Source organism: Pan troglodytes, chromosome 23 (assembly GCF_028858775.2).
Source record: "Pan troglodytes isolate AG18354 chromosome 23, NHGRI_mPanTro3-v2.0_pri, whole genome shotgun sequence".
Taxonomy (NCBI): domain Eukaryota; kingdom Metazoa; phylum Chordata; class Mammalia; order Primates; family Hominidae; genus Pan; species Pan troglodytes.
The window spans coordinates 52,911,319-52,938,766 of NC_086016.1; the positions used below are offsets into that span (position 1 = coordinate 52,911,319).

Below are 27,448 nucleotides of genomic sequence, written 5' to 3' on the forward strand. Positions count from 1 at the left end.
CATGTGCCCAAGGTGGTCAGGGCACAGCTTGGTTTTAGGGAGACATGAGACATCAATCAATATATGTAAGAAGTACGTTGCTTCCATCCAGAAAGTTGGGGACAACTGGAAGCAGGGAGGGGGCTTCCAAGGTCACAGGTAGGTGAGAGACAAAGGTTGCATTGTTTTGAGTTTCTGATTAGCCTCTCCAAAGCAGGGAATCAGATATGCACGTATCTTAGTGAGGAGATAGGTGACTTGGAATAGAAAGGGAGGCAGGTTTGCCCTGAGCAGTTCCCAGCTTGACTTTTCCTTTAGCTTAGTAATTTTGGGTCCCCAAAATTTTCCTTTCAGAGAGCCTACGACTAGATTTGCATCTTTACGTCCTGCGCGGAGGCTGCTACACACATGCAGAAGTCATGCTGGTGGCCTGGACAGTGAAGGGAGAGAAGTGGATTTGGGAGACATTTAGGAGGTAAGATTGCTAGGACCTTGGTGATAGCTTGGACATGGAGGGTGGAGGAGGAGGGGTGTCTAGCAGATAATGCTCTTAGGTTACCACCTGGGATATTAGGGAGAGTGAGCAGGCTGTTTTTTGTTTGTTAGGCAGAACTTGGTTTTGCGGTGCAGTAGGGTGCCTGGAGCCGAAAGCCTGACTTCCTCATACAGGCCAGACCCCACATGTGACTGCCAGGCCACTCTGAGGCTGAGAGAGATGCTTTTGTCTGGCCTCTGTCCTGCACGTGTTTACGGATGACCTCTGTGTTGGCAGATTTGGGGGTCCGCCAGATAGGATCCTGTGAAGAGACCTCAAAGGTCTTTAGTCCAATCTATAAAACATTTTTATGTTGATTATATCATTTCCACAATCAAAGATGAATAAAAGATACAGAGGTGTATTTAGTGAATCAGGTTGATGGTGCACCTGCGCTAGGCAGTGTTTTAGTTCGTTGAGACACCAAGGAGTTGAGACAATCCTTTACCTCAGAGTTTTGTGTCTGTAAGTCCTGCTGTTGAGAGCTGTGTGTGTTAAAATGTCTGATTTGGGCAGGTGAGATCTGGGCCCTCTGTAAGGTTAGGTAACAGGAGGTTGGTGTCCAGCAAATATTCAGTGCGCCATCAACATCCCAGTTCTTGTCCACCAATCTTCCAATTCTAGGACTGATGCGGAGGCCCTCAGAGCAACTTCAGAGGAGAAGTAGTATGCTCTGTGGCTATCTTGTTTTGGAGTGTAAATTGTAAATCCTCTGCAAACAAAACGTTGGAAACAAGTAGTGTTTTGGCTTGAGTTTCCTGTAAATGGCTTACAGTCGTATAAACCAGAGCATGTATACCACAGGGCAACACGAGTGTCCCTCTATCACCCTTTCTCCCAGTGGCCTAGGTGGAGATGTAAACAGAATACTGTGTGCAGCCTCACTATGTGACAGTCCAGTGCTTTGAGCTTGGAGTGTCATCAGGGAAGGGCCCCTGACTTGGAAGGCTGCTGCGTCTCGCTCTGTGACAGGAGGCACAACATGGCCTTGGTCTTATGAAGACCTTTGGTGCCCTAGTTCATTGTAGTCCCGATTAGCCTGATGCAGGTGCTGGGCCGTTGTTCTGGAGGTGAGAAAATACCCTGGGCTTCCACTGCATGGCTGGCACTCTGAGCATTCAGGTGCCTGTTTGGGGACTGATACAGAGTCCTGTGCCAGATGCAGTGGTGCACACCTGCCAAGGGTCCCTGCTTCTACTGGAGAATCTGGACACATGTAAAAGGTAAGAAAGGCTAAGGGTAGGAGTTAGGGTTAGGGTTAGGCTTGGGGCTGGGGTTGAGGTTGTGTTTAGGGTTATGGTTAGGGTTGTGGTTGTGTTTAGGGTTATGATTCAGGTTTGGCGTTAGGAGTTAGGGCTAGGGATAGGGTTTTAGCATTAGGGTTAGGGTTGGGGTTACGGTTACGGTTTAGGGTTAGGGGTCAGGGTCAGGGTTAGGGTTAGGGGTTGGGGTTAGGGGTTAGGGTCACAGTCACGGTCAGGGTCAGGGTTTTAGGGTCAGGGTCACGGTCGGGTCAGGGTTAGGGGTTAGGGTGAGGGTGAGGGTGAGGGTTGGGTTAGGGTGATGGTGAGGGTGAGGGGTTAGGGTTAGGGTCAGGGTCAGAGTCATGGTTAGGGGTTAGGGTTAGGGTCAGGGTCAGGGGTTAGGGTTAGGGGTTAGGGTTAGGGGTTAGGGTTAGGGGTTGGGGTTAGGGTTAGGTTTAGGATTAGGGGTTATGGTTAGGGTTAGGGTTAGGGTACTGTAAATAATTTCACATTATTACTAATAATAAATTATTATTTGTATTACATTATTACATAATGTAAAGGCTATTAAGACATGTTTGTCTTCAACAACACATTTCAAAGAAGATCAAGTTTGTACGTAACACTAGAGGCATTTCTTATCAAAAGGATTGGATAATAAAAATAAGTTTCTACTGGGTATATTTCAAGCATTTATTTATTACTTTAGTTACGAATTCCAATATACTTTAAAATGGTATTTGTTTTACAGCATACATAAAATGTAGCAAATCAGTACTGTAAAACATTTAACATTCATACAATTATATATAATATCCTTTTTTTTAAAGAATGGTATTTCACAAAAATATCTTTTGAAATTGGCTTTGGAGTTTACATATACTGAACATGAAAGTTTATAATAATGATGATACAACTTTCAACATTGTCATTTTTTCTTAGAACTTCAGCTGATTGCAGAGATATAATGATTACATTGTTATTAAATTTTTTAACACAAGTAAGTGTCACCATTTTATGACATGAAATAAAAGGTTATGACTGTTATTGATGTTGATGTTGACGACCTGATCACCTGGCTGAAGGAGTGTTTGTCAGTTTTCTCCATTGTAAAGTTACTCTTTTCCCCCATTTCATACTGTGCTCTTTGGAAGGAAATCACTATGCACAGCCCACACTAAAGGAATGGGGAGTTGTAGTGTACTTTCTTGGGAGTGGTCTACATAATTAATTGAAATTCTTCTGCAAGGGACAGTTGTCCCTTTCGCTTTATTAGTTCGATCATTTATGTTTATCAGTGTGGACACATGAATATTTTATACTTTGGGTTACAATTTAATACTACTTTATTTTGTTGCTCAAATTATCCCAGCTTTGACCATTGGGAACTCTTTCAGTTATCTCCTGTTCCCCCCTTTGACATACCCCCATCGATGTCGGTTTTGTGTTTTGTTTTTGAGCGCCTCCTTATTTTTCTCCTGTATTTTTAAATAACCCCAATCCCTATTGAAGCTGGCGCTAGGAAAACTAACAATACTCCCTTTCCCAGGTCATCGGATTCCTATGCTGATGGAGGAAATGTGCCTCACATGCCGGGGGCGCTGGGGAGTAGGCGTCTGGGATTTTGTGGTTGAATAAGACACCTGGCCTGGCCCTCCTGGAGCTTAGTTTAGTAGGTCACACAAGCAGTCATTGGTAAATTTGGGATTCAAACAAATCTGTTAGGCTCAAACCTGTCTGTTATTTGTCCTCCAAGCTTCATATAAACTGAGGAGCCTTAAAGGGTAAAAACTTCAGGAGCAGCAAAGTTTCAAAAAAAGATCAGCAAGAAAGCTCTTTTCCAGATTTTATCCTGAAGGCACTAGCTACTTTAAGCTATTTTTTTTATTATATTTTGCCCTTACAGTTGGCGTTTGATTTCTCACTGAACATTCATTGTCATAATTATAGACACTATATGACTATCAAGGGCATAATATTCTTTCATGCTGCATTTTTATTAGATGGCACCTCAAAGTTTTCCCAAGTAGGTGGGTTTTAAATTATGAATATATACCGTGGCATAGTATCTTACTTAGTATTTTAATAAGATCCTTATTTATATAACAAATATTTTTTTTATTCCTCTGTAGTGCTACTTTAGTCTCTGAGCTAATTTTCATGAAGCCAATCTAAAAATCATGTTACTTCTAAAGATGTGGAGCGAGTGAGATGAACAGTTGTGCTGTCATATTGCCCCTCCCCAGTGCAGATAGTGAATGAGGACCCACTGATTTAAAGGCAACACTGCAGCCCCTTCTTGCTTCATTGAAGTCCCAAGTTTTATTACAGTAAAAGCACTTAATGTTGATATTTCTGAAAGAATGAAGAGGCCGGGCACGGCGGCTCACGCCGGTAATCCCAGCACTTTGGGAGACTGAGGCAAGCGGATCATGAGGTCAGGACATCGAGACCATCCTGGCTAACACGGTGAAACCCCGTCTCTACTAAAAATACAAAAAATTAGCCAGGCGTGGTGCCGAGCGCCTGTAGTCCCATCTACTTGGGAGGCTGAGGCAGGAGAATGGCGTGAACCCAGGAGGCGGAGCTTGCAGTGAGCTGAGATCGCCCCACTGCACTCCAGCCTGGGCGACAGAGCGAGACTCCGTCCCAGATAAATAAATAACCAACCAAATTAGCTGGGCGTGGTGGCGGGCGCCTGTAGTCCCAACTACTCAGGAGGCTGAGGCAGGAGAATGACGTGAACCCGGGAGGCGGAGCTTGCAGTGGTCCTAGATTGTGTCACTGCACACCAGCCTGGGCGACAGAGCGACTCCGTCTCAAAAAAAAAAAAAAAAAAAAAAAAAAAGAAAAAAAGAATGAAGAGCCAGAGCCAGGCATAGTGGCACGCCTGTAGTCCCACCTACTCAGGAGGCTGAGGCGGGAGGATCACTGGAGCCCAGGAATTCAAAAACAGCCTGCGCAACATAGACCCTGTCTCTAAAAATGAATTGGTTATAAAGGATGAAGAAAGTAAGGAGGAAAGGGAGAGAGAGAAGCCCTTATAGAGTGGGTGCATTTCTTGTATGTGGGGCCACTTTGTAAGAACAGGATTTTTCAAACTGGGCCCATACTGGTATGTGTGAAATCAATTTAGTTGGTTATGGCCATTTTTTTTTTAAAAGGAAATATCAGTGATCACTATAGTGTAAGTATATTGTTTCGTGAAAGCCATCTTAGTTATGTATTATGTCTGTATGTGTAAGAGTGTGATATAAAATGTATTTCTGTGGTTAAATATTCAAAGAAATTGGAGAACCATTGCTACAAGGGGACAGAGGACTCCGTGTGAGCTCTCCTGCCTTCCCTGAATAAACTTACACAATTTAGTGCTGGGACATTTGAACCTTTTCTGAAAATTTGGGTGAGGGAGAGCATCTTGGGGAGGTGGGAAGGAAGGTAGAAGGAGCAAAGCAACACCCCCCTGAAGCCTGGGAATATTGTCAGAACCTTAAATATAATTCAGCTCACCATTCTGGGTAAGGACAGACTCTACCAATGAAAATGGGTGATTACCAGCTGTGAAACACAAAAACATACTTTTACGGTTACACATTCCTTTACAAACAACCGTGTACATTTCAGCCTCCTGCCCCACCATTTCTTTTCTCCAGGAGGGAAGGCTGCATGTCGAGGTGATCATAGAATGTTGAGTATCATACTTTCCTACCTCGCTTTTATTTGCGCGGGTTTAAATGCGCCTTAACAGAACCCGTGCAAAGGCTTGCCAACTGTCTGGCTGCACCGGATGAGTAGAGCATCTTCCTTGGTGGCAGGTGGGTGCGAGGAGGAGGGGGCTGGGCTTTTCTCCGGACGGGTGTTTGCCCAGAAGACCATCATCCCTGGACTACGTTAGGAGGAAGTGGCACCGCTCCGAGGTACGGGAAGAAGGGTTATAAAGGGGGGAGTCCACCACACATGGTCTTGAAGAAGCTTTTATAAAAGGCAAAGGCATCTTTGCCGGACGTTGTTGCAAAGGAGTAGAAACAAGCAGACGAAAACACCCCAAAGGGTAACCACTAGCGTTCCTGCTTCTTGCACCATTCATCCCAGGCTTCCAGCTCAGCCCGCCCCAGGCCAGGTGATCGGCCGCCACATCCCCTGAGACTAAAGCACCTGCTCCTCCATGAACTTGCCAAGAGCTGAGCGCCTTCGCTCCACACCGCAGCGCAGCCTCCGGGACTCCGATGGGGAAGACGGTAAAATCGATGTCCTGGAAGAGGAGGAAGATGAAGACGAGGTGGAAGACGAGGAGGAGGAGGCGAGCCAGCAGTTCCTAGAGCAGTCGCTCCAGCCGGGGCTGCAGGTGGCCCGGTGGGGCGGGGTTGCGCTTCCCCGAGAGCACATCGAGGGCGGCGGCGGCCCGAGCGACCCCTCAGAGTTTGGCACCAAGTTCAGGGCACCACCAAGGTCTGCGGCGGCCTCTGAAGATGCCCGGCAGCCGGCAAAGCCCCCCTACTCGTACATCGCGCTCATCACCATGGCCATCCTGCAAAACCCGCACAAGCGCCTCACGCTCAGCGGCATCTGCGCCTTCATTAGTGGCCGCTTCCCCTACTACCGCCGCAAGTTCCCCGCCTGGCAGAACAGCATCCACCACAACCTCTCGCTGAACGACTGCTTCGTCAAGATCCCCCGCGAGCCGGCCCACCCAGGCAAGGGCAACTACTGGAGCCTGGACCCCGCCTCCCAGGACATGTTCGACAATGGCAGCTTTCTCCGGCGTAGGAAGCGTTTCAAGCGCCACCAACTGACCCCGGGAGCCCACCTGCCCCACCCCTTCCCTCTACCTGCTGCACACGCCGCCCTGCACAACCCCCGCCCAGGCCCTCTGCTTGGGGCCCCTGCCCCGCCGCAGCCAGTCCCGGGGGCCTACCCCAACACCGCCCCCGGGAGACGCCCTTACGCTCTGCTGCACCCGCATCCTCTTCGCTACCTACTGCTCTCGGCCCCCGCCTATGCCGGGGCACCGAAGAAAGCAGAAGGCGCGGACCTGACGACCCGGCACCCTTCCCGTGCTGCAGCCCTCACTTGGTCCTCAGCTTTGGGAGGAGGGCAAGGGTCTGGCGTCGCCACCGGGAGGCGGATGCATCTCTTTCAGCATTGAGAGTATTATGCAAGGGGTCAGGGGAGCGGGTACAGGGGCTGCGCAGAGTTTGTCCCCGACCGCGTGGAGCTACTGCCACCTGCTCCAGCGACCATCAAGCCTGTTGCATCCCCAAACCGCTGCCCCTTTGCTGCAAGTGTCCGCCGCCGCCGCTGCTCGGACAATTTTGCAGCAATAGCAGCAGCATCAGGAGGAGGACTGCGCCAACGGCTGCGCTCCCACCAAGGGCGCGGTGCTGGGCGGGCACCTGTCGGCCGCGTCGGCGCTGCTGAGGTATCAGGCAGTGGCAGAGCGCTCTAGGCTGACATCGCTGGCTGCCCCTTTGGGCGGAGAGGGGACCTCACCAGTTTTTTTAGTATCGCCCACGCCCAGTTCCCTGGCCAACTCCGCAGGGCCCTCCTAGAGCCAGGTGGGAGTGGGGAGCGACCCGCAGCTGCTCACTCCACCTTGCGCGGCCCATACTGGGCGTGTGCATCTGAATCCCGCTGGAGAGCAAACACGAACTTCTGTTCGCTGCAAAATGGTTAGAAAGAAACAGCTGGATTACGTTCCTCTAAAAACCACCTGAACGTAACCTTCGCAGGGCGTCAAGTCATCTTTTCTTGCCTTCGGTTGTGGCTTCTATGGCTTTCCCGATTTGCACATTTCCTGGGGTACTATGAACGTGAGTGGGGTATTTTGTTCTGGCATTAAAAGAAAAACAAGCAAGCAAACAAAAACACAGCCTCCGATGCCAAACATGTTCCCCCTTCTTCACTTCCTTGGAACTGGAAGTATTATTCCTAAGTCTAGTGCAAAATGCTTCTACTCTCTGTGTCTTCCTGATAGGGATGTTTAATGTAAGCAGGATATTAATTTCAGAACATTGATTTCTTATCTGTGTGTCTGACGTGCCATCTTTAATGTTAAAATTAAGGTGTTAAAATTAAGCCTAGTTATAGAGACGAAATAAAATGCTAAGTCACTACACTACATCGTTTATTTTCTATTACGTCTCATTCTTCCCTTTCTAAATGGAACTTTTTAAAACCTACATTATTTTCCCTCAAACAATTTATTTTCACAATTCATATTTATTATAGATAGCAGAAGTAATCCATTTTAATATGGCCTTTAAAAATTCCAAATATTTGAGGTTGAAAATGTCCTGGCTTTTAAAATAGGAAATTTACTATTTATGAGACTTCTAAAATAAAAGAATAGGAGGGCATGTAAATATATTCTCCATTTATTTTTCATCACCCCCCAACAAGCTGGAAAACCATTTGAGATCAATTTGGAATGTAGTGGCCAACATGTACTCAGGGAAAATAAAAGGCTATAAATATATATATATATATTTTTAAGCACTAGAATTTTCAAAACTTATTTCTTAAAAAAAAAAAAACTCTGAAAAGACTTTGCAACTAGAAAGGTTTAAGTGTTACTCGGCGTCAGGGGACGGAGTGGGGGGAAACCAGACAAGAACGCCCATCATGAATTGCTCCCCACAAAGAAAACAAATTTCTAGGAACTTGGCCGTTTTCCCCTGTCCTGAGTGGGGTTCCCGATTCCGTGCCGCTTTGAGGGAAGCTGCTCTGTGAATGTGAGAAAGTTTTTCCCCCAGCCCCCATCTACTCCCCACCCCCAGCTGTCAATTTCTTATTTCAGGAGGGAGGACAAACATGGAGACACACATTTTTACAGTAGTCTAATTGGCCGATTTTTCTCCGGCTTCTCTTCTCCGTCCCGTCTCTTGGAATTTCTTGGCATGCCCTACCTGAGATCCCCTACGGGAGATTTCCTTTTGGCTCCTGCGGTTCTGTGGACGTTCTGAAAAGTTCCCAAGCCCCACCTTTGGTAGCTGCCCAGACCCCAGCTTCCAATTCTTCCCTCTTCTTTGCACGGGTAGCCGTCAGCCCCATAGCACCACCAGCGTCCAAAATAGACCACTTTTAGCAAATCCGGCAGGGCTGGGGCAGTCTAAGAGTTTGGAAACAAACTGAGAATAGAGGGGTCCTATTTCATGCCAGGTTCTCGCTGGTTTACGTTCCAACTCCCCTCTGTCCGTTGTGCGAAAACGTCTCCAGGCCGACCTTCCTTCATTTATTGTCAACAAACGTCCTGGGAGAGCGGCTACGGCCGGCCGCTGAACCCAGAAGGGACTTTCTCTAGGCTTTCTTGGCACCCTCCCAATTATCTTCCTTCTCTTGCCCGAGGGCAGACCAACACAGCTACAAACATGGGTGACTGAGGGTCAGACCCCTTCCCGGAACCGCCTCCAAGCTCCTAATTTTTGCCTAATGTTAAACCATATCCAAAGATGAATATTTAAACCATCAATTCAGTGGCGGAGTAAATTAAACGTTATTCTCCGATCAAACAGGAGCTTCGGGTCCACCTGTTTGGAAGCACCCAGGCGGCTTGGAGAGGTCCGGCCTTCGGGTGCGACCCGCAGGGGTTGCCTTGCCCGGCTCGCGGAACGGACGTTTACCTGTCGCAGCTACGAACCCACCAACGACACCAAGCACTTGCCGGGCAGACCAGGCGTCGTGGAGGCGCCCCAGCCCCCCCACCCCCCGCAACGACGCGTCCCAGGGGTGCGTAGTGCTTGGCGCGGTGACCAGACCTGGCCGCCTTCCTGACTGCACAGAGCGAGAGGCCACACTCTGGATCCCAGGCCGGGTCCCTGCGGTTCTGGGAGGGAGGTCCCGGACGCCTCCCAGATCTCGGGCTTCCGTAACCCTGAGGCTGGGTTTTAAAATCACGGCTCTTCCAAGTTACACGAAGAGTCCATGGTCAAGGGTCAAGGGTGGTCTTCGACCCTCGGGATCGTCTTCTTGAGAAATGGCTGAGAGCTAAGCCTAGAGCTGCCCAGGGAAGGAAGCCAAAGAGCTGGAGCCGAGCGCGAAGGGCTGGGAGGCGCGGGGAGACCCCTTACCCCCGCCCCCCCCCACCCCCCCACTGTCCTGCCCGCTAATAACGCTGATAATAGCAACAGTATCGGCCAACTGTTTCCCCCCTGCTCCTGGTCTGCCAGGCACCGGATCCTCCTTCAGCACTCCCAGCACTCCCTGAAGAAGACACTATGGAATTCTCCGTTTTCCAGACTAGAAATAAGGAACTCGGGGAAATGAAGAAACTCGCCCGACGACCCTCAGGCAGCAGCACCTGGCCAGGTTTGCTTTCTGAACCACTAACTCCACTCGCGCGCGCCACCTTTCCTGCCTGGGCCTCTTGCGGGTCGCAGGGGTGGAAGCCTGACCTGGGCCAGGGCCCGGATTTCTTCCTCCTGGCCTCTGTGCCACCGCCCCCGGTGCCAGGAAGCGCTTTTCTCTCCCCGAGACCCAGACGCGCCGAAAGACTCGCGCGGTCAGTTCCCCGCCCCACGCCCTGGGCTGTGCGTGTTCTTGTCGCGCGGTCCGTTCCCCGCCCCACGCCCTGGGCTGTGCGTGTTCTTGTCGCGCGGTCCGTTCCCCGCCCCACGCCCTGGGCTGTGCGTGTTCTTGTCGCGCGGTCCGTTCCCCGCCCCACGCCCTGGGCTGTGCGTGTTCTTGTCGCGCGGTCCGTTCCCCGCCCCACGCCCTGGGCTGTGCGTGTTCTTGTCGCGCGGTCCGTTCCCCGCCCCACGCCCTGGGCTGTGCGTTTTCTTGCCAGCCTCTGCCGAGTGCGGGCAACGGCGCCACCAGACTCCCCCAGACCGCGCTCCGGCCCACGCCTGACCAGAGCACCTGCTTCACAGGGGGGCGTTCTGCGCGTCCTTCCTCCTCGCTGTGATTTTCGTTCTTTTTCCTCTCGTGGTCCCCAAGAACCCCGGCACCCCTCGACGTCGGTGCCGGCGGTACCGGGAATCCCTCCCCCGGACTCCCTGCGGGCCCGAAGCCACCTTCTAATCCCAGCCGCCTTCCCCGGGCGGCGGAGGTGGGCGGCTCCGGGCTCCGCGCCGCCCCGCGAAGCCGGAATCTCTCTTCGGAGTCTCGCTGCAGCTCTCCACTTCGTCGCCCCGCACTGGATCCTGGTAGCGTGAACCTTGCCCGGGACGCTGGGCTGCGCTGGCCTGGGGGGAAGGTCCAAGAGACGCGGGGGCCGGGACGCGGGGCCGTCGCAACGACTGGCCCTCTGCGAACCCTCGGGCCGGCAGGTTCGGGACTAGCGGGGTGGGAGTGGGGGCGGTGGCCGCTGGAGAGTAGAGAGAACGTCCAGGAACCGGTGGACTAGGGGTCCCCGGCGGCCGGCCGAGGGTCGCAAGCAGAGGGGACTGTCGGTTGCCAGCAAGTCCCAAGCAGGTGCCTTCTGGCAGGGCAGTCACATCCTACAGTGCCGATTCTGTGGACATTGAGTATCCAAAATGCATAAAATCTGTTTATACATTGGAAGGTAGCTTATGATTCCAAAATCTCATCTCCAGGCTGCCTAGATCACACGGCCCCGTTTCATTCATTTTTACTTAATAACGGTCGTTAGACAATTGAGAGAAACAGCAGAAACCACGAGAAAAATAATGGAATCCAACGGCGGTAAGGACTGACAAGGCTGGCGGGGAGATTTAGCAAATGGTGGCTTCTGAGAGTTTGCACCAGTGCTTCACCACGTTTTAGTGGAAGTGTGGAGAGTCATGATTCTCATTCCTCCCCAGCCTTCCGGAAAAACGCTCAGAAATTTCTTTCCACATTGACACCTGATTACAGTCTAAATAGTAACCTTATTCTGATTGTTAATGTAACCTTCTCGTAATCTCTACAAAAATACTTTAGTTTTTCTAGCTGTGTTTTCATGTAATCACTGAAATTATTTTTAATTGGTTTGAAGCATTCATTGATTCCATATACACCACCTGCAAAAAAGTTACATAGGTGATCGCTAACAATACTAGAATTCGCCCCATCCAAAGGAAACATTAGAGTAGAAAAAGAAAAAGGATTTGAGAATCCAGTATGAAATTCAGTCAATCATTACTTCCCTGTTACTCAACTACCTTAACATTGTCAGGTTTACCTGAACATAAACTTCATTTTCTTAATTGTTCTTAGAACAAAGGGATATGTTTATTGAAATCAGTAATTAAGAATATTTTGGGACAGTTATGATTTACCTAGCCAGTGAAGCAGTTTCTATTCCCAAATCCAGGCAAAGAGAACAATAAGATTAAACGTAGCCTAAGAGATTTCCTTTTTGTCAAATAATGTGATTTTGCTATGTATAGAGGAGATGTCTATATGTAAGGGCATATTTATGACCAGTAGTTCCTAAAATTAAGGGGACTATTATTGTGTTACTCAAGGTATCAGTTGTATAGGATACATTATGTCATATTTCAAACAATGTTTATAAAGATATTAGTATAATTAACCTGTATGTACTTCTCCTCTGGGCCAACCTTGTGTCTTCTTTATCTGCTGACAGTCCCCTCCCCACTGAATTATTTTGAATCAAATCCCAGATAGTCTATCATTGTATTGTATTTTTGAATATTTCTCTAAAAGATAATAATTCCATCAATGAGACTGGGTGCAGTGGCTCCTCCCTGTAATCCCAGCTCTTTGGGAGGCAGAGGTTGGAGGATCACTTTAGGCCAGGAGTTCAAGACCACCCTGAGCAACATAGCAAGACCCCATTTATAAAAAAGAAGATTCCCATCAATGTAACCACAATACCATTATCACACCTAAATAATCCATTAATAGCATCGGTTTATCCAGGCAATATTTAAATGTCTTCAATTGTCTAAAAACTTTTTGTTTAGTTGGTCGGTTTGAATTAGAATGCTAATAAGGGTTACGTATTGTGTTTGGTTGATATGGGCTATTATATCTCTTTTAGATTTCCTCAATCCTCTTTTTTTGTTTCCCTTGCATTTTTTATGGGAGAAACTGAACTGTTTGTTCTGAAGAAGTTGACATTCTGGACTTTGTAGCTGCAGGTAATAGTTTTTTGGCAAGATATTCCCAGGGATAAGGTCGTTTATTCAGACTTTTGAATATTGGCAAATAATAATATTGTTTGTAGAGGGAGAAGGATTAGTCAAGATATTTTGAAGAAACAACTATTGAAAAAACAAATTTTTATCAGAGTAAGCATGGATCTGGTAAAGATTATGTGAAATTTTCCTAAATGCAAATACAATCTAAAATTGTAATGTCTTACAATTAAAAAATAGATTATTTTCCATATATTTATAGAAATATAAATGATCAATCAACTATTTCATTGACAATTTTAAATCTAGTTTTATCTTGAGGAGAATAAAGTTTTTTATATCTTTAGTATTTTAGTTGAAGATCCAAAGACATTTTATGTTAAAACTTTAGGTTTTATATTGTTTTGTGTTTTAAAACATAAAATCTAAAATGTGGTAATATCCATGAGATGCAGATAGAGTAATAGCACAAATTCTGTGTTCATGAAAATTCATTTTAGGATAACTTAATTAAAAGGACTCAGGATTTGAATGATATTAGATTAGACAGAAAAAAGTTCACTTGAGTGTAAGACATAAGTAATAAAAGCCAAAGGTAGCTAACTTTTTTAGGCTTCTTCTTTCTCTAACGAGTATGCATATGAAATAAAATTTCCATGTCCATGTCCAATTTTCCATGGTACATAGGGCTTCTATAATTTCATCTATTTCATCCTGCAGTTATTTTCACGGGTTTCTGTGTCCACCACTATCTGGAATCTCTGAGATGGTGAAAACGAAATCTTATTCTTCTTTATATTTCAAACAATTCCTAGCACATTATCAAAAATACCTGATAAAATTTATTGTGTCTGTAATACTGGTAAGCATGTAAAAGGGTGGTAAATATATAGGCTTTAAGTTTAGATAGATCTAAATATTATTAAAATTACCAAATTATTGTTTTTAAAAAGTATTAGTTTCCTAAGACAAATAGAGATTTTTAGATAAGGCTGGATTTGTAATACTTTAAGCAACAGGTCACAGTGCTTAAGTATTTAATGCCGATTTGGCAAGCAGCTGATGTTTTACATAATGCTGTCGGGTATTTTATATTTGCGTGTATTTTCTGATGCACTGGATCCAGCACTTCATGTCACGTCATATATCTGTTTATAATGTATACAAATGTATTTCCATATATATTTGATGTTTGATGGCTTTGAAACTTTAACCTTGAAATAGATTTTAAATTTTTATGAAAACTATTTAAATAATTACCGTAAGGAAAGAGCTCTTATTAGTTGAAAGAAAATGTAGATTCATGTTTCCTTGGAGACTAGTCTAGTTTCCAAGGATAGACGGCAGTGGGGAGTTGGGTATCTAGATGGAATTTCTGTTGGTTTGGATTCCAGCTCTGCTGCTTACCAGCTTTGTGACCTCAGGCAAACAACTTAACCTCTCCAAGCCTCAATTTCCCCATATATCTAATGGTGATATTTATAAGTTTCACCTTATAGGGCCATGGTGGGGATCCCATGAAATAGTGAATGTGAAGTGCTTAGCACAGTGCCTGGCACATACTCAATGCTCTATGCACGTCAGCTAGTACTTAATGATGCTAATAAACATGATGTGTCCCGAAGCACAGGCGGGATCTTGCCTGACGTCCTCTCTGCGTCCTGGTCAGTCTTCACATGGTGGGCATCCTTTGTTTCCGGTCACACACGGGTAGTACACAGAGCATGCTGTTTCTTTCCTGCCAGAAGGTTCCTGCTGCAGCTCTCCTGCTAGTTTAGCTTAGCCTTCTGGTTTGAGGGATGAGTCACATGTACCATCACTTCCCAGGACCAACAGGACCTTTCAAGAAAGCTATCCCTGCTTACACAGAGAATTGCCCTTGCCTAACACTGAAGCCTGGCAGAGTAACATGAAATAACCACAGCAATTCTAAAATTAGAATTAGCATGCCTAGAATAACAGGTATAACCTTCTCTTGTACTTTATCACTTGCTTCATTTCTGCTCAGCCTAATTTTCACTTGATGTGTAGATTTATTTTTTGTTCACCCATCCAGAAAATGTTGACCGAGGAATTACTCTGTGTTAGGTGCTGTTGTAGGAGCAAGGGATACAATGATGATCAAGGCAGATGCAGCCGTTACCTTCAGGTTGTGGAGTCCGGATACAGACTGGAGGCAGGCAGCTGTAAGATGTGCGACAAATGCTGCGCTGGATCAGCCCGTGGTATTAGGAGAGCAGGTAAGGAAGGGTGGGGACGGGAGCGGACGACCTGGAGGAAGAGGCACCTAAGCAGAGTCCGGAAGGCTGAGGAGGAGTCAGCAGGTGAAAGAGAGGGGAATCATGGCATGCCATCTCAACTGTAGGGCACGGCTAGCTGGCTGACTTAGCTGCTGTAACACCGGATTTTTGCAAGACTCCCTGAGTATTTCTCGTGGACTTGCGAACAAATCTGAGCAAGAAAACCACGTAATTTCTTTTATGCCCTGCCCAAGAAAGCCACCTGGAGGGGCAAGGGGACATTAGCAGAAAGAAGCTGGAGGTGGGGGGAGAGCAGGGTGATATTACTCTCCATATGGTGGGGGGTGGACACCTCCCTGTCATATGGCTCGTAATATCCAGCGAGGGAGAGGGGGTTGACTTTCCCCTACGTTATTGGTAATATCACCCCCCTCTCTCCCGCTAAATATTAAGTACAATATCACGGGTGGGGTGTACACCCCCGGTGATGTTTGAAGTAATATCAACTTCTCCCCCTCTGGATGTTAGAAACAATATCACAGGGGGGTGTACAACCCCCTGCGATCCTGGGAGTAACATCATCCTCTTTCCCCCGGATATTAGGAACAATATCACAGAAGGTGTTTACAACTTTTGCAATGTTGGGAGTAATATCATCCTCTCTCACCCTAGATATTCAGAACAACATCACATGGGAATTGTACCCTTCTGTTTATTGAGAGTAATATCATCCTTTCCCTTTCTGTATATTAGTAACAATATCACAGAGGGCTGTTTACACCCCCAGGAATGCTTTGAGTAATATTATCCTCTCTCTGCCTGGATATTTGGAACAATGTGACAGGAGTTGTGTACACCCACTGTGATATTCGGTTTAATATCAACTTCTATCCCCTGGATATTGGGAGTAATATCTATCTTTAGCCCCTGGATACTAGGGACAATATCACAGGAGGGCTGTATACACACGGTGCTATTGGGAGTAATATCATTTTCTCCACCCCTTGATATTAGGTACAATATAACAGTGGGGATGTGTACCCCCTGGGATATTGGGAGTAATATTAATCTCTTCCCTTGTGGATATTTAGAACAATATCACAGGGGCAGTGTACACCCTCTGAGATATTGCGAGTAATATCGTTCTCACCCCGCCGCCCCCACCCCAGATATTAGGAACAATATAACAGGCAGATTATACACCTGCCGCAACATTGAAAGTAATATCATCCTTTTCCCCCTGGATATTAGGAACAATATCTTATGGGGGGTTTACAGCCCATTCCATTTTGGGAGTAATATCAACTTCTTCATTGCTGGAAATAAGAAACAATATAGCAGTTCTGGTGTACACACCCTGTGATATGGGCAGTAATATCATAGACTCTCCCCCGGTGTATTAGGAACAATATCAAAAAGGGGTGTATACCCACAGCGATTTTGGGATTAATATCATACTCTCCCCCCTGGATATTAGGAACCATATCAAAGAAGGAGTGTCTACCCCTTGCGATAGTGACAGTAATATCATCCTCTCCCTCCCTGGATATTAAGAACAATACCACAGCATTGGTGTACACCCACTACGATCATGGGATTAATGTCATCCTCTAACCCCTGGATATTAAAAACAATATCACAGAGGAGGTGTACACCCCTCGCGATATGGCCAGTAATATCATCGTCTCCTCCACTGCGTATTAGGAACAATATCAAAGGGGTGTGTACACCTTCTGCGCTATTGGGAGTAATGTCATTCTCTTTTCCCCTGAATATGAGGAATAATATCACTGATGGGGTGTACAACTCCTACGATATAGGCAGTAATATCATCCTCTCCCAACCTGGATATTAGGAACAAAATAACAGGACATGTACACCCCCTGCGATACTGGGAATAATATCATCCTCTCTCCCACTTAATATTAGAAACCGTATCCCAGGAAGAGTGTAAACCCTCTGAGATATTGAGAGTAATATCATCCACTCCCTACCTAAATATTAAAAACAATGTCACGGGAGGGGTGTACACCCCTACAATATTGGGAGTAATATCATCCTCTCCCTCCCTAGATATTAGAAACAATATAAAAGGGGTCGCGTACACCCCCTGTGATATTGGGAGTAATATCATTCTAATCCCCCCTGGATATTAGGAAGAATATTATACAGGGGATGTACACCCGTTGACATATTGTGAGTCATATCATTTCTCTTCCCTTGGACATTAGGGACAACATCACGGGGGGGGGGTGTCCCCTGTTATATTGAAATTATTATCATCCTCTCCCAAACTGAATATTAAAAACAACATCACGGGGGTGTTGTGACCCCAGCAATATGGACAGTACTATCATTGTCTCCCTCCCTAAATATTAAGAACAGTATCACAAGAGGAGTGTACACCCCCTGCGATATGGCCAGTAATATCATCGTTTCTACCTTTGGATACTAGGAACAACATCACAGAGGGTGTGTACACCCCCTGCGATATTGGGCATAATGTTAGCCTCTCTTCCCCTGGATATAAGGAACAATATCCCTGGTTGGGGGAGGTGGAGTACATTAAGAACAATATCTGAAGGAGGTGGGTGTACACCCCGTGAGATATTGGGTGTAGTATCATCCTCTCTTTCCTAGGATATTAAGAACAATATCACAGGAGGGGTGTACAGCCCCTGCGATATTGGGAATAATATCACCCTATCCCCCTCTCGATATAAGGAACAATATCCCAGGGTGGGTGTACATCCCCTGCCATATTGGGCGTAATGTCATCGTCTCCCAACGTGGATATTGGGAATAATGTCCCAGGGGGGTGTACACCTTCTTCGATATTGGGAGTAGTATCGTCCTCTCCCCTCAGGATTGTAGGCAAAATATGGAAGGGGTTTTACAACTCATGCGATATGGGCAGTAATATCATCCTCTCTCCACCTAGATATTAGGAACTATATCACAGGCGGCTGTACACTTGTTACGATATTGGGAGTAATATCATCCTCTCCCATCATGGATATTAAGAACAATATTCCAAAGGAGGTGTACACCCCCTGCGATACTGAGAGTAATATTTGGCTCTCCCCTTTGGGATATTAGGAACAATATCGCAGGAGGTGTGTACAACCCCTGTGATATTGGGAGTAATATCGTCTTCTCCCCCTGAATATAAGGAACAATGTCACAGGAGGATGTACACCCCCTGGGATATTGGGAGTAATATCATTTTCTCCCCCTCGAGATATTCGGAACAATATCACAGTGGGTGTGTACAGCCGCTGCGACATTGCCACTAGTATCATCCTCTCCCTCCCAGGATATAAGGAACAATGTCACAAGGGGTGTACACCCCCTGCGATATTGGGGGTAATATCTTCCCCTCCCCCGCTGGCTATTAGGAACAATGTCACAGAAGGGGTGTCCACTCCCTGCTATATTGGGAGTGAGATCATCCTCTCTGTCCCTGGATATTAGGAACAATATCCCTAGGGAGTGTACACCTCCTGCAATATTGAGACTAACATCATCCTCTCGCCCCCTGGATATTAGGATCAATATCACAGGGGTGGTGTACATCCCCTGCGAAACTGGAAGAAATATCATCCTCTCCACCTTTGGATGATAGGGACAATATCACGGGGGAAGTCTACGCCCCCTGCGATATTGGGAGTCATATCATCCTCTCCCACCCAGGACATTAGGAAAAAAGATGACCGAAGGGATGTATACCCACTGCGATATTTTTCATAATGTCATCCTCTACTCCCTGGCAATTAGGAATAACATCATAGAGGGGTGTACACGTTCTGTGATATTGGGAGTAACATCCTCTACCCCTCGGATATCGGGAACAATTATATTATTAATATTCATAAATATAATAACAATTAATAGAAATCATCGATATAAATAATTACTATAAAGATAGTAAAAGTTACTACGGATTAAAAATATTAATGTTTACTATTAATAATTAATAGCAACCTCACTATTAATAATAACATAATGATATCGGTAATTAACGTTACTTAATTAAATCAATAAGTGATGTTGGTAATAAAACAATAATTAATATTAAGATTAATAACTAATATTGAAAAATGACAATACTAATAATTAATTTTAATCATGCATAATCATATTTAAAATAATCATTGATGATTAATAACGTTATACTATTAATTAATATTACCATTGATAATTATTAAGACTGATGTTTAATAATTAGTAATATTATTAAGACTGATGCTTAATAATTAATCATATTATTTCTTCTAATACCGTAGGGGGTGTACACCTACCTGTGATATTGTTCCTAATATCCAGGGATGGAGAGCATGATACTAGTTTTAATATCTCAGTAGGTGTACACTCACCCTGTGACACTGATCCTAATATCCAGGGGATAGAGTATGACATGACTCCCAACATAGCAATGAATGTACAGCCACCCGGTGATATTGCTCCTAATATTCACGGAAGAAGAGTAGGATATTACTCCCAATATCACAGGGAGTGTACACCTCTTCTGTGACATTGTTCCTGGTATCCCGCGGGGGAGAGGATGATAATAATTAAAGTATTGCAGGCTGTGTTCACTCACCCTGTGATATTGTTATAAATATCCTGAAAGGGAGAGGATGATATTACTTCCTATAACAGATAGATATTACTCCCCATAATAGAGCAGGAGGTGTACACCCACCGTGTGATACTGTTCCTAATATTCAGAGGCAGAGAGGTCGATATTACTCTCAATATCGCAGGAAGTGTACACCCCCGTGTGAGATGGTCCTTAATAATATTCCAAGGCAGAGGATATTACTACATTTATCGCAGAAAATGTAGTAATAAATGATATTACTACATTTATCGCAGAAAGTGTACACCCCCCCCAGGGATGTTGTTCCCATGATCCTGGAGAGAAGAGGATGATATTAGTTTAAATACGACAGAAGGTGTACACGCCCCCACTGATATTGTTTCTAATTTCAGTGTGGGAGAGGAGAATATGACACCCAATATCGCAGGGAGTAGAAACACACCTGTGATACGGTTCTTAATATTCAGGGTGGAAGAGGATGATATTACTCCCAATACAGACGGGTGTACAACCTCTGCACACCGAGGGTGTACACCCATCTGTCAAACAGCACATAATTTCCAGAGGGGGAGATATTACCCCCAATATAGTAAACAGGCTGTGAGTCCACCGTGGATCGTAATAACTCGGGGGGAAGAGGAGGTGGCTCTTACTCCCCATATCGCAGGGGGTGCCTACCCCCACTGCGATGGGGGTCCTAAGAGCCATGGGGGGAAGAGGGGCTGGCTCTCAGTCCCGGCCTCGCAGGGGGTGCCTCCCCTTCCTGCGATGGGGGTCCTAAGAGCCAGTGGGGGAAGAGGGGCTGGCTCTGAGACCCCGCCCCGCTGGGGGTGCCTCCACCCTCTGCGATGGGGGTCCCAAGACACGGGGGGAAGAGGGGCAGCCTCTCAGTCCCGGCCTCACGGGGGGTGCCTCCCCTTCCTGCGATGGGGATCCTAAGAGCCAGGGAGGGAAGAGGAGCTGGCTCTCAGTCCCCGCCTCGCGGGGGGTGCCTCCCCGCCCTGTGATGGGGGTCCTAAGAGCCAGAAAGCTTAGAGGGGCTGTCTCTCAGTCCCCGCCTCACGGGTGGTGCCTCCCCGCCCTGCGATGGGGGTCCTAAGAGCCGGGGGGGAAGAGGGGTTGGCTGTCAGTCCCCGTCTCGCCGGGGGTGCCTCCTCCCCCTGCGATGGGGGTCCTAAGGGCCCAGGAGGAAGAGGGGCTGTCTCTCAGTCCCCGCCTCGCAGGGAGTGCCTCCCCTCCCTGCGATGGGGGTCCTAAGAGCCAGGGGGGAAAGAGCGGCTGGCTCTCAGTCCCCACCTCGTGGGGGGTGCCTCCACCCCTGCGATGGGGGTCCTAAGAGAAATGGAGGGAAGAGGGGCTGGCTCTCAGTCCCCGCCATGAGGGGGGTGCCTCCCCCCCTGCGATGGGGGTCCCAAGAGCCAGGGGGGGAAGAAGGGCTGGCTCTCTGTACCCGCCTCGCGGGGGGTGCCTCCCCTTCCTGCGATGGGGGTCCTAAGAGCCAGGAGGGGAAGAGGGGCTGGCTTTCAGTCACCACAGCTTGGGGGGCCTTTATGTTCTGGTTTTACCCAAGAGTCAGCTGATTTGCTTCTTGTACTAGCAGGGCAGTTGCTGCCAAGGCCCTCAAACAGGGGGGCCATCCTTTCGAATCCCTGTCTAGCTGTTTAGAGAGGTAGGCCACCGGCCTCAGCCAGGGCCCCACAGTTTGGGTTTAAAGTCCAGCTGCCATCTTTTCTCTGACGCATACAATGGAAAAGGCTTTGTGAGATCCGGTAGCCCCTGGGCTGGGGCTTCCAGAAGTTTTTCGTTTAACTCATGAAAGACTTGCTGTTGTTGGAATCCCCATTCCAAATGTTCCCGGTCCCCCCCCTTTGTGACGTCATACAAAGGCGTGGCTAATCCTGCAAAGTTGGGCTCCGCAGTCTACAAAACCCCACAGCTCCTAGGAATTCTCTCACCAGGCTTCTGCCCTTAGGCTCCGGAAGATTGCAAATGACCTGCTTTCTTTCGGATCCCGGGCTGCTTTCGGACACCTGTCGAATAGTAAATCCCAAATAAGGTACCTGCGGTCGTCGGCAGATCTGAGTTTTCTTCTTGGACACCTAATACCCACAGCCCTCCAGGTCGATCCTAAGGATCTTAGAATCCTCGATGGGGGTCATAAGCCAGGGGGGGAAGAGGGACTGGCTCTCAGTCCCCGCCTCACGGGGTGTGCCTCCCCCGTGTGATGGGGATCCTCAGAGTTGGGCGGGGATGAAGGGCTGGCTCTCAGTCACCGCCTCGCGGGGAGTGCCTCCCCCCACTGCGATGGGGGTCCTAAGGGCCAGTGGGGGAAGAGGGGCTGGCTCTGAGACCCCACCTCGCGGGGGGTGTCTCCCCCCACTGCGATGGGGGTCCTAAGAGAAATGGAGGGAAGAGGGGCTGGCTCTGAGACCCCGCCTCGCGGGGGGTGCCTCCCCCCCCCCCCGTGATGGGGGTCCTAAGGGCCAGTGGGGGAAGAGGGGCTGGCTCTGAGACCCCGCCTCGCGATACGGATCCTAAGAGCCAGGGGGGGAACAGGGGCTGGCTCAGTCCCCGCCTCGCGGGGGGCGGCTCGCTCCCCTGTGATGGGCATCCTAAGAGCCAGGGGAGGAAGAGGGGCAGAGGAGGATAATAATTTCAGCATCGCAGGCTGTGTTCACCCAGCCTGTTAAATTGTTATTAGTATCCTGAAAGGGAGAGGATGATATTACTCCCCATAACAGACAGATATGACTCCCCATCGTAGAGCACGAGGTGTACACCCGCCCTGTGATTTTCTTCCTCATATTCAGAGACCGAGAGGTTGATGTCACTCCCAATATCGGAGGAAGTATACACCCCCGTGTGAGATGGTCCTTAATGATATTCCACGGCGGAGGGGTTGATATGACTACATACATGGCAGAAAGTGGAAACCCCCCAGGGATATTATTCCCACGATCCTGGAGGGAAGAAGATGATGTTACTTTCAATATGACAGAAGGTGGATGAAGTGGTGGACTGCCCCTCCACACCTGTGAGTATTTCTAGTTGGGTGGGACGAGAGACTGATAAAAGAAATAAGACACAGAGACAAAGTGTAAAGATACAACAGTGGGTCCAGGGGACCGGCGCTCAGCACACCAAGCACCTGCACCGGCACCAGCCTCTGAGTTCCCTCAGTTTCTATTGATTATGATTTTCATTATTTTAGCAGAAAGGAATGTAGTAGGAGAGCAGGGTGATGATAAGGAGAGAGTCAGCAGAAGACATGTGAGCAAAAGAATCTATGTCATAATTAGGTTCAAGGGAAGGTACTATGACTGGACGTGCACGTAAGCCAGATTTGTTTCTCTCCACCCAAACATCTCAGTGGAGTAAAGAAGAACAAGGCAGTGTTACTGCAAACATGTCTCACCTCCCGCCACAGGGCAGCTTTTCTCCTATCTCAGAGTTGAACGAATGTACAATCAGGTTTTACACCGAGACATTCAGTTCCCAGGGGCAAGCAGGAGATAGTGGCCTTCCTCCATCTCAGCTGCAAGAGGCTTTCCTCTTTTACTAATCCACCTCAGCACAGACCCATTACGGGTGTCGGGCTGGGGGACAGTCAGGTCTTTCTCATCCCATGAGGCTATATTTCAGACTATCACATGGGGAGAAAGCTTGGACAATACCCTGCTTTCAAGGGCAGAGGTCCCTGCGGCTTTCCACAGTGCATTGTGTCCCCGGTTTATTGAGACTAGAGAATGGCGATGACTTTTACCAAGTATACTGCTGGTAAACATTTTGTTAACAAGGCACGTCCTGCACAGCCCTACATCCCTTAAATTTTGATTTTATACAACACATGTTTTTGTGAGCTCCAGGTTGGTTCAAAGTGGCTGGGGCCAAGCGGCTAGGGCAAAGCTACAAATTAACAACATCTCAGCAAAGCAATTGTTTAAAGGACAGGTCTTTTTCAAAATGGAGTCTCTTATGTCTTTCCTTTCTACATAGACACAGTGACAGTCTGATCTCTCTTTCTTTTCCCTACAGATGGACACGCCCCCACTGATATTCCTTCTAATTGCAACATGGGAGAGGAGGATATGACACGCGATATCGCAGGCAGTAGAAACGCCCCTGTGATACTGTTCTTAATATTCAGGGAGGAAGAGGATAATATTACTCCCAATACAGATGGGTGTACACCCGTCTGTGAAAGAGTTCGTAATCTCCAGAGGGGGAGATGATATTACTCACAATATGGTAAAGAGGCTGTGAGTCCACGGAGGATCCTCAGAGCCAGCGGGGGAAGAGGGGCTGGCTCTCAGTCCCCGCCTCACGGGGGTGCCTCCCCCCACTGCGATGGGGGTCCTAAGAGCCAGTGGGGGAAGAGGGGCTGGCTCTCTGTACCCGCCTCACGGGGGGTGCCTCCTCCCCCTGCAATGGGGGTCCTAAGGGCCCAGGAGGAAGAGGGGCTGTCTCTCAGTCCCCGCCTCGCGGGGAGTGCCTCCCCTTCCTGCGATAGGGGTCCTAAGAGCCAGTGGGGGAAGAGGAGCTGGCTCTCAGTCTCCGCCTCGCGAGGTGCCTCCCCACCTTGCGATCGGGGTCCCAAGAGCCAGGGGGGAAGAGGGGCTGGCTCTCTTTGTGGATGATTCTTTTTCCATTCTCAGGCAGTTTTCTTTTTTCTTTCTTTTTTTTTTTTTTTTTTTTTTTGAGACTGAGTCTTGCTCTGTTGCCCATGCTTTGCTGGATCTCGGGTGACTGCAACCACTGCCTCCCAGGTTCAAGAGATTCTCCTGCCTCAGCCTCCTGAGTAGCTGGGACTAGAGGCGTGTGTCACCACACCCAGCTAATTTTTGTATTTTTAGTAGAGATGGGGTTTCACCATGTTTGCCAGGATGGTCTCTATCTCCTGACCTTGTGATCCACCCACCTCAGCCTCCCAAACTGCTGGGATTGCAGGTGCGAGCCACCGGGTCCAGCCTCTCAGGCGATTTTCATACCTGCATACTCTGATCACTACTCTGTTAAACAGTCAAGGAGGGTAAGTATTATCTTCAGATTTCCAGAGCTCTGTCTCTGTACAGCCCTCTCCTCCTCAATATTCTGCCCTATGAATTCTAGCCACATTGGCCTTCCCAGACTCACAGTTCTGTCCCCTCAACTCAGGAAGATCTCTGAGCTCCATCTGCATTCTTTCTTCCTGTGCTGTGGCCTGGAAAGTTTTCTAAGGTGTTTGGGAGGTCAATTGTGGGGCTAGCCTCATTTGTTTCTCATTTCTTGAGGATCACTGCCTTTTGATGCTTGATTCCAGTGATTGATTCCCTTTGTTGCTTGAGGGCCATAGTTTCATATATTTTCTCCAGTATTTTTGTTGTTTTAGGTCAGAAAGTAATTTTGGTCTCTGTTACTCCATCTTGGCCAGAAGTGTAAGACCTAAGCATTTACACATCAAAATACTGCACACATAATTTTAGTTTAAGCCACTTTTTAAAAAATCTCCTTCATTTTCCATTTAGCATTCTGTTTAGGGTATTACATTGGTTTTTTTGAAATTCTGTTATTGGCAGTTTCTATTGCCTCTCAATCCCATTTAAAGATAGTGCATAGGGTATTCTAAAATAGCTGTTAAGCAAAGAGAAAATTGGGCCTGATAGGGTGAGAATCACAGCTCTAATACCTAGAGTGACCTTATAATGTATTGTCCAAAGGAGATATTTTTGACAGTGAAAGAGGGTGTTGTTAGTAATTATATCAGGACCATGGCCTAAACCAGGACTATCCCAGGCAGCCTGGGACATATTTGTACCCCATCTCTATTTAATGCCTTTATACAATTCTTTACTTAATTCTACCAGCCTTTATTGAGCCTGCTTTCTTTGTCTAGCTGAGTGCCACGTGCTGACATCACTAAGATCAATACAGCAAACTCTGAAAGATGGACAGAGAGACAGGAGATGGTCCTTTATAATGCAGTGTGATCTGTGCTGCAATAGAGGTGAGCACAAGGTCCTTACGAAGGCTCAGTGAAGAGCATGCTTGACTGCAGGGGAGGGCACTTAGGTTAGAAAAGATGAGTCGAAGTATGTTCATAGGGAGCATGGGGTGAGAGGTGGTGGGAAAGGTATTCCAGACAGTGTGTGTCAAGGCCAAGAGCCAGGGGAACACAGGTGGGGCTTCTTTTTTTTTCTTCTAAGATGGAAGAGTGTTCTGATCGGCTGGAAAACAACGCACATGGGAAGCTGTACAGAAATGAGTGGGGAAAGGTAATACTTAACAGCAACAGCAGTTAATATTTAGTGCCCACTTACGACATGCTGGACACAGTTCCGGGTACTCTGAACATATTCGCTCATTTAATCTTTACAACAACCCTATGAGGTAGGTACTATTATTATCTCCATTTTCAGGTGAGGAATCTGAGGCACAGAGAGAGTAAGTATGTTGCCCAGGGCCACGCACCAAGTATGTGGTAGGTCCTGGAGTTGAATGCAGAGCCCCTCCACTCTAAACTCCTGAAAGCCAGATGCTACAAGGCGTTGTTATTCCAAGTGGAGGAATGCTAAGGACAGCATCCTGCAGGTGACCAGGAAACCCTGAAGCATTCGAAGCAGGGGAATGGCTTAAAACAAGGTGGTATAAGAAAGTGCTCCCAGAGCAGCATGAAAGTCTGGTGTAGTGGAGGTCTCCACTAGCCACAAGAGGTGGTAAGAGGCTGAGCTGAAGCAGCTGCAGCAGGGATGCAGAGGATACATTCCCCAAACCCTTATGGGCAGAGTCCTTTGGCTTCAGTGACCACGGCCAAGGGTGCAGAGGAGAAGCCCAAGAAGATGCCAGGTGTCTGGCTTATGCCCCTGTGTGAACGTGAAGCCTCTCATTGACATGCAGGTTACAGGAGGAAAAGCAGGTTTATGTGGGAAGGAGGCTTCTAGACCATGACTTCCATTTTAGCCATGTAGTTTTTGAAGTGCTTGTACAAGTTCTAGGTGGAAATGTCCAGGAGGCAGTGGGGAACTCAAAGTAGATCTCAGGAGAGAGGCTTAGGCCAGAGGGTTTGGGGAATCATCAGCATGGGGGTGGGAGGAGAGCTGGTATTTGGATGAGATTGCGGTGGAGCAGGAACAGAGTGGGAAAAGGTGGTGATGAACCCAGGGACTCCAGTATGCGGTAGCTGGCTGTGAGATTAGGAAGCAATGAAGGAGGCCGAGAAGGATGTGGGGGAGAAGCATCAGTAAGGAATAAATGAGTTGCACGTGCTCCAGAGAGGCCAAATAAAGACTGGATTTGGCTCTCGCAGGTCATACATGAAAGAATCTTGGAACCAAAAGGAAAACGGTGGTGGTTTAAAGGGTATATTCAGTTTCTAGGTCTGCTGTCACAAAATACCAGAAACTGGGTGTCTTGTTAAAACAACAGAAATTTTTTCTCTCACAGTTTTGGAAGCTAGAAGTTCAAAACGAGGTGTTGGCAGCACCATGCTCTCTCTGAAGATGCTAGGAAGAATCTGCTCCATGCCTTTCCATTCGCTTCTGGGGTTTCCTGCAAGCCCTGACATTCCTTGGCTTGTAGATGCATCACCCCAGTTTCTGCCCCCATCATCACATGGCCTCCTCTCTGCGTGTGCCTCTGCATTCCCTCTATTCTTCTTCTAAGGACACCGACACCAGTCATAGTGGATTAAGGGTCCACTCCTAACTAATTACATCTGCAACAACCCTATTTCCAAATAAAGTCACATTCTAAGATTCCTAGGGAGAACATGAATTTTTGGGGGCGTGTGGATACTGTTCAACCTGGGACATGGAGTAAATAAATGGCAA

The 27,448-nt window shown here is 47.5% G+C and overlaps 2 protein-coding genes across 2 annotated transcripts in view; both read left to right on the forward strand.

Annotated features, from left to right (window-relative positions):
- The window catches only part of ACR (acrosin), a 78,130-nt gene extending 50,757 nt beyond the window's left edge, over positions 1-27,373 (forward strand). The window contains exons 8-15 of the mRNA XM_016939515.4: positions 334-454; positions 14,889-15,040; positions 22,454-22,677; positions 23,679-23,891; positions 24,345-24,672; positions 24,798-25,626; positions 25,826-25,894; positions 27,063-27,373. The gene's annotated coding sequence lies outside the window, so the exon portion shown is untranslated. The remainder of the gene's footprint in view (positions 1-333; positions 455-14,888; positions 15,041-22,453; positions 22,678-23,678; positions 23,892-24,344; positions 24,673-24,797; positions 25,627-25,825; positions 25,895-27,062) is intronic.
- LOC107966435 (forkhead box protein D4-like 1) lies at positions 365-27,373 on the forward strand. The gene is given in 12 exon segments (XM_063808079.1): positions 365-454; positions 4,121-6,795; positions 6,797-10,062; positions 11,292-11,400; positions 12,704-12,803; positions 14,889-15,040; positions 22,454-22,677; positions 23,679-23,891; positions 24,345-24,672; positions 24,798-25,626; positions 25,826-25,894; positions 27,063-27,373. Coding segments are annotated over 2 exon segments (1,383 nt in total). The 5' UTR covers positions 365-454; positions 4,121-5,923; the 3' UTR covers positions 7,308-10,062; positions 11,292-11,400; positions 12,704-12,803; positions 14,889-15,040; positions 22,454-22,677; positions 23,679-23,891; positions 24,345-24,672; positions 24,798-25,626; positions 25,826-25,894; positions 27,063-27,373.
- Positions 27,374-27,448: the final 75 nt, after the last annotated feature.